We start from the raw sequence: 12,828 nt of genomic DNA, 5'->3' as shown, positions 1-12,828 counted from the left end.
CTCTTGTCTTTGGCTGGTTTTTGCAAGGAGTTAAAGTTAAAAATTTAAATTCTGTCAGGTACTCACCCTCATGTAGTTCCAAACACATAAGATTTGTTTTATGAGGAGAAGAGAATTGTTGTTGCAGAGAGGTTAGATGGCTTTCTTTGCAATCAATCTCTACATTGTCTGAGGCTAAACTTGCAGTCTCATGGCTGTCTTAGTTGCTTTATCTTTCACCCTTTGTGTTGGAAGCTCAAAAGGATATGCTTTTCTTTTCTTTTCTTTTGAAGGCTATGACTAACCCTGGTGTGTTTGAGTAAATGATCAAAAGCACAGTTCAGCTTATACATAGCCTCAAATTCGATGTTAAATTAAGCATTGCAGTGTAGTTTAGTTTTGTATGAAAACATTCAGAGCTCTTGCAGTCTTTGAATCTGATTGGTCAAGCAGTGTTCAAAGAATGCAGAAAATTAAAAGCCAGTGTTTCCCCTGCCATTATAGTAGGAGGGCGGCCCGCCCCCCTTGAAGGTCAAGTTAATTTTATTGAATTATAGTTTCTCTATAGCGCCAGATCACAACAGAAGTAATTTAAAGTTACCATTCCGATAGAACAGGTCTATACCTTGTTCTTTTATTAAGCAAATTAAATAGCCTTATGTTTTTTATCTTATTTACACGACGGCATGTCATTTCGGTCTCTACATTATGGTCGCGCTATCTCTCTCTGTATCACGCACAGTGGAGTTACACCCGATGCGCGCGCACACACACACACACACTCCCACTAATATTTGTAAATATTAAGCCGCAAAACGATTCATATTTAAATATGAATTCTGCGTGTCTCTTTGTCAATGAATGGCGCAGACGTGCGGTTTTGTTTACCACTCGTTCTGAAGTGCACGTGACGCTTGCGGTGATTTTAGCGTCTGCCTCACTAAATGAGGACATAAATACACGAACAACATGTCTAAGGAATAATCATACAATATTTCTTCAATGTTTTAATTGTAATATTAATTACCTTTATTTTCCAAAAAATTAAATTTGTTTAATTTTCATTACTTAATGGGTTAGTTCACCCAAAAATGAAAATTAGCCCATAAATTACTCACCCTCAAGTCATCCTAGGTGTATATGACTTTCTTCTTTCAGACGAATCCAGTCAGAGTTATATTAAAAATTGTCTTTGATCTTTCAAGCTGTTTAATGACACTCAGCGGGTGTTGCATGCATCAGTCCAAAAGAAGAAAAAAAGCGCCCATCCATAAAAAAAAGTGTCTCATACGGCTCCGGGGGTGTACAAAGGCTTCCTGTGGCTGCGTTTTTGTAAGAAAAATATCCATATTCAAAACGTAATAATCACTTTAATCTAGCTTGTGCCAACAGTTGTACACGGAAGCAGCTCCAGGCTGATGACGTATGAGTTCAGCGTTGCATGCATGAACAACATCTCCCCCCCCCCAAAAAAAAAGCCATAAACCTAGGGGAAACACTGAAAGCTGTGGGACTTTGACAAACTATCAGTCTGGCTATTAGTGGTAGAGACATTTTTAGTGATTCTTTCTACAAGTTACATCGTTGCCCTTGTAGGTGATGACAAGTGGAGTGTCCTTATGAAGGAGTCATTGATTCATACACTCCAACAATTTGTTCAAAGCACACTGAATCATTCAGGCGACAGTTGATTTAAGTGTCTTTGTTTGGAATTACTTTTGTTGGCAGAGCAGTATTTGGCAGTATTTTATCTAAAAATGTAAGTTGCTCAATATTGACTAGCCATTTTACCCAGCCTTTCCAGAATGTAAACAACTTTATGTAAACGTCCTTCTTGTCAGCACTGTGTTGACAGAGATTTGTATTGCTCCATTGTCATTAACCGTGTAAAACAGTTGTGTCCCTCTCACTTATACACTTCCTGTCAGCTACTGAGCAACGTTTGAGTAATTGGAGAGCTGATGGCAAGAATTTTGGCTTGTATGTGAGCATCTCAGATGTCTTTAGTTTGCATTTCCAGAGAGATTTTGCCATTACAGTTTAAACAAAACTAATGTCACGCAGATACATTTGGACACATGTGTGGATGAACAGGTTTCCTCTTACTGTCACCATGTATCAAACAAGCGCAAATTAAGTCATCTGATCCACAGCTAGTCAACACAAACCGAACAGACCGACTAGTGTCAAAACTGATCGATTTGTCAATACAGGCAGGAAAGACAGGCAGAGTGAAACCAGTGTTAAATAGAAAGGGATTTGGGTGACATTGATGAGATTTGGCACACAATAATGGTCGGATTCAGCGTGGGTGACTCCTGTCAAGGAACCAGCACTCCTATCAGCCTTGGCTAAATATAGGCCTTCATACATCTTTTTATTATTATTACTATCATTTTTTCTAAAGGAGAGCAGTTTTTTATGCGAGTCAATGCTTTTCTTTTAAGAAATGATCATACAAAATGAGAATTACACTTCTTTCTGTGGTTCACCACTCCCACTAAATGTCAGAGGCATAATTCATCTATTTTAGCAATCAATAGCCTACACGTCATATTCTCTCTCAAATGTTCACTCCCTGCTGAGCGCACTGCTGTTTGACATTTTTATGTTGGAGCATTATGGAAAATTGACAAGTATATGACTGCAAAATGTTACAACTCTGACTTTGACATTATGAGCTTTTTTTTCATGTTGGGGGAAAAATATGGGAAGCTGTTACATTGAATGGTGCTTCCTACTTTTTGGAATTATCAAATATGTAATAATTTTGTAAACAGATTCATTGTCATTTATTTATCCTTGTGTCATTTTCTTTCTTCTGGAGAACACAGAAATTAAGAATTATGAAGAATGCCTCAGCGTTTTGTCCATAGAGTTGAAAGTCAGTAGTTTTTGCACTGTATTGACAAAGTTCTTCAAAATATATTCTTTTATGTTCTACAATTAAAAAAGAAACTCATACAGATTTGAAATTGCATGAGGGTGAGTAAATTATGATGGAAGTTTAGATCTATTTTAGCAATCAATAGCCTACACGTCATATTCTCTCTCAAATGTTCACTCCCTGCTGAGCGCACTGCTGTTTGACATTTTTATGTTGGAGCATTATGGAAAATTGACAAGTATATGACTGCAAAATGTTACAACTCTGACTTTGACATTATGAGCTTTTTTTTCATGTTGGGGAAAAATATGGGAAGCTGTTACATTGAATGGTGCTTCCTACTTTTTGGAATTATCAAATATGTAATAATTTTGTAAACAGATTCATTGTCATTTATTTATCCTTGTGTCATTTTTGGGTGAACTATCCCTTTAAAAAAAATAAGTGGCATCAGGTGATCTTACAAGCTTGGTTTGGTTTGGTTTGCAAAGCAAGATCTCTTCAGTCTACAGAGAGTGCTCTGTCAACTGTTTTTAAAGCCATAATATTTTAAAATGTCCCCATTATTCTTCACATTAGATCAGTCTGTAAGGAGTTAAGGTCCATATTTGTAATACTGCAAAACAACAGATTGAGTGAAAAAATAAAGATTCATGCCATATCCCATTAGCAACAGTATTTCAGTTCTAGCTCAGTGAGCTGTCCTGCACTGTTTCTCAAACATCTGTGCCTAATTATGCCTCTCTCCCTTTATAGATCCTGTCTTTGGGAAGGTACGTCCTTTTGCATATGGTCTGTGATGGACTATTAATTGCTTTTCTTTCATTTTCTGTAGGAAAGAATACTAATGACAGCTCAAAGCCAATTAGAGAGGAGAGGAAATACAGGAGAGGAAGTTGTCACATATTAGTGTCTCTCCGTGTTGTCTCCATCGAGTGCACATTCGAGCACAGGCCACCTGGGTGCGAGCTTTCAGTGTACCCTATGTAAGAGCCTGTGAAGACCGTTGGTCAGCTGTCCCTCTCTTAAAACTGCTAATTAATGATACTCCTCAATGCTCTCTGTATATACAATTCATTTCACTGGTTCTCTACTGCATGCAGATTTGGACATTTATATTGTCTTAGCGGCACAGTTTAAATGTTTTGGAAAAAGAAATATACATGTAAATATATAGAAGAGAGAGGTAAAATGATATATTGTATATATTAATTATAGGGATGCACCGATACTATTTTTCAGTACTGATCCAATACCAAAAATTCTGAGTATGGGCCGATACCAATCTGATACTAGCACAGTTGTTTTTTTTTTTGTTCGTTTTTTTTAATCAATATAGAATTTCTATACCTCTGTGTTGGCCTGATCATGACTGTTTTGTGTGTTATCTACTAAATACAGACAACTTCATTGTAAAGAAAAATAACAAATGAAAAAATATATAATCATAATCTTTGACAAAAATCCTATTATAAACTAGGTTAGTGGATAATTCACCTGCAAAAGGTACTGTAGAAAAGTCATGAGTGCACAGTAATTTTATAAAATAAAAAAATTTAGTGAAAACATTGTTTAGTGGGGAACAAATAAAAGTTAATAAGTTGTAGGACTAAATCTGGTAAAAAGTTTACACATTGCTCTTTGTATTGTTGTAAAATACATTCATGAAAAACAAGTAAATATATTTATATATAAATATAGGCTATAAAATTAAAAGACATTTCTCTCTATAGCACAGTAATGAGGCAGCTACATATGATAAATAGGGCATCTTTCATTGCACAAAAGTATTATGAAAGGCTCAAATACAGAGCGGCACAAATCGCTTATGTGCATCCCGTGTGTAGAATGATATGCTTGAAGCAACACGGAATCACAGCGCGCAGCAGTCTGCATAAAAAGTTCAAGGCACAAAGGGAAGATAATTTTGATGTATAGTGTATTATATCTGTGCGATGGTTTATTGAGCCTTTTCATTGAACAGTTTTAAATTTCAGTTACTGTGCGCATAAAGAACAATTCATAGTGCTCTCTACTCCAGAGTTGTGATCTAACAGACACCCGGTAGAAAGTAGCATGCTTTAGAAACAACATTAAACTCCAGCAAGATAAAGTCATTTTATGCAAAACCACTGATCTTTATCTACAGATCAAGTATAATAATAGGAATATTGAATCATCTTGGAGAGACTTTTATCATATTGACTGTCATAACCGAACGCAACACGATGCGATGGAGGATGACAGACAGCCGCAGCAGAGAGAAGAGTTTATGTGAACTTGACTTAAATATTCATCTGTAGCTCACATTAATCTATGGAACTGCTTCAGAACATTTGGAATATAGTGCACATAAACTTTATGGTGCTTTATAATGTTTTGTGCCTTTCATGGGGCTTAACAAGAACACAGAATAGTATATGCACGATATCGGATTTGGATCGGTCTCGTCTGACCGATAACCGATTCGACAGAAAATGGCAATATCGGAGCAATACCGTTACTGAGTATCGGATTGGTGCATCCCTAATTAATTATATGAATATTATATATTCAATATGCAAAAACAGATTCAACATTCTTATTTAAATGTGAACTATCCTTTTAAGCAGCACATTGGTTAAAGCAGACCTGCAAAATGACTGCAAACCACTTTGCATCTCTAAAGGAAAGCAAAGTATAATTTAAAATATAATTTTTTCTATTTTTTTCCTCATGATTTTTTCTTGTGACAGGGATTTCAGCTCAGTTCAAGTTTGAACTGATGAATTTTGTCTGCTTTTTTTTTACATAAGCAACATCAGTTGAGGCAAGCAGCAATTATACAAACATTTTTATTTTAGATCTGTTTGAAAATGCATGCCTGATTTGGTAAAGGCAGTAATCATGGGTTAAAAAATAATCTGAAAGAATATGGATCTTTTAAACATAAATTGATCTAATGAAAAAGTGCTTTGAATAGAAAAGCAAGAGAGCCCATTTTTTCGCTGGGGAACAATTCTCGAAACAGAATGAAGCCGACCTTAATGGAGGTCAGGCTGTTCTGTACAAAGTCTTGCAGCTGGCAAGATGGCCTCTGGGACCTTGAGCCCTGGCCTTTTGAAGATGTCTCAGCAGGAAAGCCGAGGACAGAGCTGATTGGCTCTCAGTAATGTTGTCCTCGGAGATGATCACTCAGCAGGAATGTCCTCCTTCATCAAATGAAGCTGGCCTCTCTCCACACTTCCTCGGGTTCTCTAGAGCACGGTTTCTGAAGCTTCTTATGCTTTTGACCTTTTAGAGTTAGAACCTGATAAAGGGGTTTTAAACTAAGAACTAAGATGGAGAATAAAGAAGTTTTTTTCTTCTTCTTTTAGAATAAATGGAAAAATTAATTTTTTATCTTAAAGGGGTCATATGATGCGATTTCAAGTTTTCCTTTCTCTTTGGAGTGTTACAAGCTGAGTGTGCATAGATAAGATCCCTGAAGTTGCAAAGACTCAAAACCAAAGAGATATACTTTATCAAAGTTAAGACTCTGCCACGCCCCCCTAAAACGGCTCGTTCTAACACGCCCCCACATATCTACCTCACTATGTGGAAATATTTGCATAATGCCGCCCAAATGTTCAAGCAAAGAAAGAAGGCGTGATTTTAGTATCCGCAGTTAGTGTTGATGCAGCCATGTCAGGGAGACGCTGTGTGTTTCTAGGCGAAAGCAAAAGCTCTTTATTTGGCCTTCCGGAAGTAGATGCATTTAGGAATCTTTAAGATTACTTACAACAGAACAGCAATGCATTTTATGGACGACTGTTTCATGAACCTAGGAGAGGATGACATTCTGACTTTGCTATGACAATCTGGCGCTTCTGAATCAGCTACTGTTTTGTTATTAGTTTAAGTATTTGCAATTGACTGTTCAGATGCGGAGTTTTGTGCATCGTGTGTGTGTGTGTGAGACAGAGAGAGAGAGAGAAAGAGCGAGCGAGAGAGAGAGAGAGAGGGTCACATCACATCACAAACACATACCAGCTTCATCACTGTGTCTGTCACGCAACTCTGTTCCCCTTTCGGGCTCTGTCTTTACATTTATTTTGAAAGATGAAGCTCGCGATTATGGTAAGGGGCGGTACATTGCCGACGAGTGCTTGCGGTGTTCGGCCAATCACAATGCATTGGGTCAGCTGGCCAATCAGAGCAGACTGCGCTTGTCGGAAGGAGGGACTTTGTAGAAAACGAAGCGCTTGAGAGAGGTGAGGCGTAGAGGACCTACAATAATGTACAGTATTTGAAAAATAATGTGTTTTTTGAACATTAAAGCATGTCAACATATTCTGTTACACCAAATACATAAATAATAAATAATAAATATCTTTAAAAAAGCATCATATGACCCCTTTAATGTTTTGAATAGGAACATGACCAGTTATATTTCATCTTGAGCACATAAATCCAACATATTCTGCCCTGCAACTCAAAACCAGTTAAAAGAATGCTACAAATGAAAGCATAGGTATGTTTTCATCCATGTTGTGAATTCAATTATGAATATCGCAAAAAAAACGTGAATAAAGCAGCATTTCCATGCCATGTGCTCAGGAAAACAAGATCGTAACTTCCAGGGAAATTTGTGAAAAAAAAACAGTTTTAGACACCACAGATGTTTTATGTTTGAGCAACAAGTCAACTGATCATATGAGTGATTTATTCAGTCACATGACTTTTTTTGATGTGCATCTAGGAATTTAAGTAAATCCATCATCTTTCCATCGTTGTTTATGCACATGTAGTCTTACTGAAGAGTTTATGCACATATTGTATCCACATCTTGGTGTTTCTATCTAGCATTTTTAATGTGATCTATTCATATTAAAAATACAGGTATGTGGCTGAAAAATCTTGGAAAATATCTGAAATTACGTCTACTGCACTTACACCTTAACAAATGTGGGTGAAAGAAGTAAAAATATGCTGCATTTTGGGAAATATGTGTAATGCCTTAGATAATGGTGGAGCAAAATCTATATATCATTTTATCATTCACATTTACTGCTGTTCTGGGGAAGACATAATATTTCTCTGAGCTGTTCTTTTCAAATTAAATATGTGTCCGCAATAAAGCTGTAGCAGTATTAGTGTGTACTGATTCACTTGGATAACTTCGAATGAACTAGGTTTAAAAAGAAAGAAAGAAAGAAAGAAAGAAAGAAAGAAAGAAAGAAAGAAAGAAAGAAAGAAAGAAAGAAAGAAAGAAAGAAAGAAAGAAAAAACAACCTCTGTACCTCATCAAAATATGCAGCTGTGTCCTTTTGGAAGTTATTGATTTCATAAAAGCTTTGATTTGTTTCATACTATAGGGTTTACTTCTCACCAAACATCAGAGGAGTCCTGCTGTTTTTATAAAGTGTTGTCGTTTTCCCAAGCCATTGAAACCATGAGAGCGTTGCGAGAACCACATTTCCAATACAGTTGCATCCAATGTGTTCCTTTAACTTTAACTCGGTGCCCTGTTGTTTGGAGGAAAGGTTGAATATGTATGGGTGAATATGAATCTAATGAGGGCATGTGCTTGATGCTTCCTTTAAAAGCAATGTACTGATTAGGATGCATTGAGAATTGTTTGTTTTAGAGAAAATGACCTGAAATAATTACCTTGGCACAATTAAAAGCACAACCACTTTGAGTCCTATGGCAGGAGGGATGCAGGACTCCTAGACATGCTTTACTTTCCTGTCTGTAATGTGCTTCGGGTCAGGACGTTTTTCTCTTTCTCTCACCTTTTGTGACATTTGCCCATTATAATGCAGTTGTGGCAATTTTACCAACTGCAATTATGCCACAGGCAATTTTTCCTCTGCTCTCTGAGTGCAATTGAATTAGAATCAATAGAAAAGGCCTCCGGTATAACAGAACAATCTTCATTCAGCTTCTCAATTTAATGTTCTTACGTTGTGGTGAGATCTTTTCTTGTCATTTTCTTGTCTGTGTCTTTGAGAAAACATAAAAGATGAATACATACTCCTACAGAGATGTAGCATACAGAATACACAATTTTTTATAATTTTTTTTTTATTATTGACATAAGAGTCAACATCTACGTGTTCATTCAGTAAGATATTTAACCAATTTTTTAATAATTATTTTCATTTAATTAAATATCCAATCAATAAAAAATTATCTCTAATATTGGCCAAAAGCTTATACAGTACTGATATATCATACATCATTAAAAAACAAAAACAAAGGGATGGGTCATGAATATTAATTAATCAAGCCAGTAACTTAATTGACAATCTACATGTTCATTCTGTTAGATATTTTAATTATTTTTTTTAATTATTTTTATGGTTTAAAATTCAATATTATTTTCTTCATGTGAATGTAGGCATCACATTATTATTGTTTTTAAACATAAACTTAAAGCAAATGTTAGATTATGGCAAATTGGGGAAATTATTCTACAATTAAATATCCACTATCAACCAAAACCAAAAAATAAAAAATATATCTAATATTGGCCAATAGGTGATAAAATACTGAGATGTCATGTATTATTTAAAAGGTGATATCAGCATGGCTCATGAATATTATTTAGGTAATGTAACATACAGCCAGAACCTGATTTGCTGAAAAGGCAAAGGTAAATGGGTGCTAACCATATTAGCGGATGCTTTTATTTTGCAGCAAGCAACATTAATTTCTTAATATGTTCATATTAATATTAATATGAATATTACTGAAAATTGTAATAGGCACATTTCTAAAGCTCTGCACTCTAGTTTAAAACAAGCACCCAAGCATATTGAACACTTTTGAAGGGACTCCGAATGAGGGGGAGAGTTATCGGTTGAAGCCTGCAGTGCAGCTTTATATCTGTAAGCAGTGAAGCTGCATCTTCATTCGTTGCAGTGAGGTGACTGCTGCTCTTATCAAAATAAGCTCTTGATGTGAGAATATTCTCAGTGTTTTCTGAAGCCAGGAGTCACTCGAAGCCCATTTTAGTGCTTTAGCAGACTGACCTGTAGTTCCACGCTATGTCTGGTAAGCCGTTCGGAGTAAATAAGATGTTTACTCATTTAATAGTGATTTTCCCTGAAGGCAGTCTCTCTGATCTAGCTCTGTCCTGTTGCAGACTGTTTTGAAATGCCTGAAAATTTCATTAGCAGGCTATTAAAATGTTTCTGCCTAAAAAGTCAGACTTGTCTACCACCAAAATATCCACGTACATATTTTACATGAACAGTTTACCTCATTTAAGAATGAGGTCTATAAAATATATCCTTGGATGTTGAACTGCAGATTGACTGCAATTGAAAAAAGAAAGCTTTCTGGTTTTCATTAAACGCACATAGATTTTTTTATGCAAGATTTTCGTAACCTCGAAATGTTCTCTAAGAGGAAAGAGGCCATCTTTCACTTGACTTGTTCAAGGATATCTTTTTTGTCTGTAGTAGAGAATAAGCATAGGCCTTTTTTTAGAATTAAACTCTTTCATAGGGTTTAAGGTAAAAGTCTCTTGCCGTTGAAATGCTCGTTTTCACTCAAAGAGGAAATATTGCAAGTATTTAGAGATCTATATTGTAGCAAGGGTCTTTTCTGCTAACCTTGTTTTGGTAGAAGTCAGATTTAGAAACAGCGACTCTGCAGACAAAGTCTGAAGATGTAAAACGTCCTTGTGCATCACTTCTCATCCATACTTAATAAACGATTAATGGTAAAAGAGTAGCAAGAGCCTTCTGGGATGTTATTTAATTCAAGCGTGATTGTTTTTCAGCAGTGCAGCTTTATGTGGACTTGCCACTTTTGCTAATACGTCCAGCACCTGGTCGCATTATTTATGGACAGTTTGTTTCCACCTGATTTGGTTTTGAATTCGTCCTCAGGTGCCTCTCTGTTTTTCTTTGAGCGTGATTTCAATCGCGTCTCTCATAACTCTCCTGTCCTTTTGTGTCTTTTTTTATCACCCTCTTAGGTGAAGTACGGACGTTTTGCATTTGTGTGGGATGCAGCTGTGCTGGAGTATGTGGCCATTAACGACGAGGACTGCTCACTCTACACCGTGAGCAACAATGTGGCTGACAGGGGCTACGGCATCGCGATGCAGCATGGCAGTCCCTACAGGGACATCTTCTCTCAGAGGTACACTGTATGATGAGACTTTTATTATCCATATGTAGCCAGTTGTCTCTGGGGCCCTGCTGTTATACAAGAAGTTATTTTTCAAGGGAATTTTCCATTTAAATTTGGCATTTAAAGTCTGAGTTTGTGATTTAAAATCAATTTCTCAAATGGGAGGACGGGAATGGATGTAACACGGGCTGAATTGTAACAGTCATTTAAAAAAAACTGATTTTAAATACAGCACTTTAAAAAAGAAAAGAAAAAAATAACTTTCACCTAATGTAAGGACAAAACTAGAAATATCATGTGTGAGCAGACATGAGTTTGTAACATTTCTTTTTTCATTTTTCATTCTTTTTTCATTTACTTCTATTGGACTTACAAAGACAAAAAATAGGACAGTGTGTAGGCCAACATGTTTTATATTTGTTCATTGATATTATTCAACTAGTTTGTTGTTTTAGAATAACATTTAAAAAATATATATTTAAAAATTCATTTTTAATTTTCTTTCTTTTTTACCTTTATGATCTAAAATGCTTAAAATGAAATGGGGTGGAGTTGGCAGAAGGTGTTGAATTTTCAGCGCATAAAATTAAGTTTGAAGTCTGTATTTCTGTTAGTGTTAAAATCCACCCAATTTTAAAATAATTGTAATTTGCAACAGACAAATGTGAGAAAATTATGCCAAAGTTTGAGATAAATTGCACATAAAACCTGTTTTTACAGATGTCTATGTAAAAAGTGTTACAACTATCCATGGTCTCCCCTGCTAAAATTCATTAATGATTAAAATACTTTTAAAAAAATACTATTTTAAAAATACTTCCCTGTTGGGCCTCACAATTTCTTTTTTTTTCTATGTGCTGAACAGTGTGTTGCCTGAAATCCACTAAAGATGTGCGGTCCTTATTAATGTAAACAAGCTATTGATTGACATGCACATTTAATTTTACCCCCGTCATTGTTGTGGTCTTGGACAGCCATCAACTTTCATTTTAATAGAGCAATTGAAAAAGTTTTCCTGTGGTTTCTGAAACAATGGAAAGGAAATTGCACAGCAGAATTATATGAGTGTTTTATAAAAGGCTTTCAGATTTAGCCAGTCTATTGAAAACACAAACTCTTTTACCTCACCAAGAGCCAGTACTTCTGCGCAGTAAATACAGCACCAATGGAAATTAAACTTATCAACATACGATTCTTAATGGGAGGAACATGTTTTTTCTGCTCCGCTGCTACAATACAGGGAGCTGAATAGAGATCCCCGCCATGTTAAATCGCTCACTCTGAGTCAAATTGCTATATTGAAATACCAGTATAGTGACAGACTGAGAAAAATATGATAGCATGGAGTGATGGTCCCATTGTTGATATAAAAGTCGTTTTTTCTCTGCGTTTACTCATGACCGTTTACTCAGTCTGAAGAGAGAACATGCTAGTGCAGTAGCTGAACACAGCTGCCATATAGTGCTTGAGTAAATAGCCCACGGAGAGAAGAGTAAGAGAGGAAAACTTGACTAAATACTAGAATGATAATAAGGTACCAAAAAGAATATGCATAGAATCCGTACTGTCGTGAAAGTGCACCATAATCACTTACATTGTCCACTAGGTACAGTTGTTCTCTGTAAAATTCTGTGGATTTTGAAGAGCTTTTACCGTTCCAAACCACAGATCATTATCTTCCATACGTTATTCCATAATAAGGACATGTGCTTTTGTCAGGATACTGCACAGAAAGCACAGAAGCACCTGAAATCTCATAAAAACTATGACTATGTCTAAAATATGATATGACTAAAACTAATGGGGGGGGGGGGGGGGGGGAATTGGGGGGGGGGGTTTTGGGGGACGTGTGA

At 36.1% G+C, this 12,828-nt stretch overlaps 1 protein-coding gene across 2 annotated transcripts in view; it reads left to right on the top strand.

The window, feature by feature from the left end:
* grid2 (glutamate receptor, ionotropic, delta 2) overlaps window positions 1-12,828 on the top strand; it is a 418,885-nt gene that overhangs the window by 384,877 nt on the left and 21,180 nt on the right. For both annotated transcript variants that reach the window (XR_001610173.1, XM_016284580.1), the window contains exon 14: window positions 10,818-10,984. Coding sequence is in view for 1 of the 2 variants with exons in the window: in XM_016284580.1 (XP_016140066.1) it covers window positions 10,818-10,984 (167 nt within the window). In the remaining variant the exon portion in view is untranslated. The remainder of the gene's footprint in view (window positions 1-10,817; window positions 10,985-12,828) is intronic.

Source organism: Sinocyclocheilus grahami, unplaced genomic scaffold (assembly GCF_001515645.1).
Source record: "Sinocyclocheilus grahami isolate Dianchi unplaced genomic scaffold, SAMN03320097.WGS_v1.1 scaffold185.1, whole genome shotgun sequence".
Lineage (NCBI taxonomy): Eukaryota > Metazoa > Chordata > Actinopteri > Cypriniformes > Cyprinidae > Sinocyclocheilus > Sinocyclocheilus grahami.
Note: the sequence above shows the minus strand (reverse complement) of the source record. Positions and strands in the feature narration are given on the sequence as shown.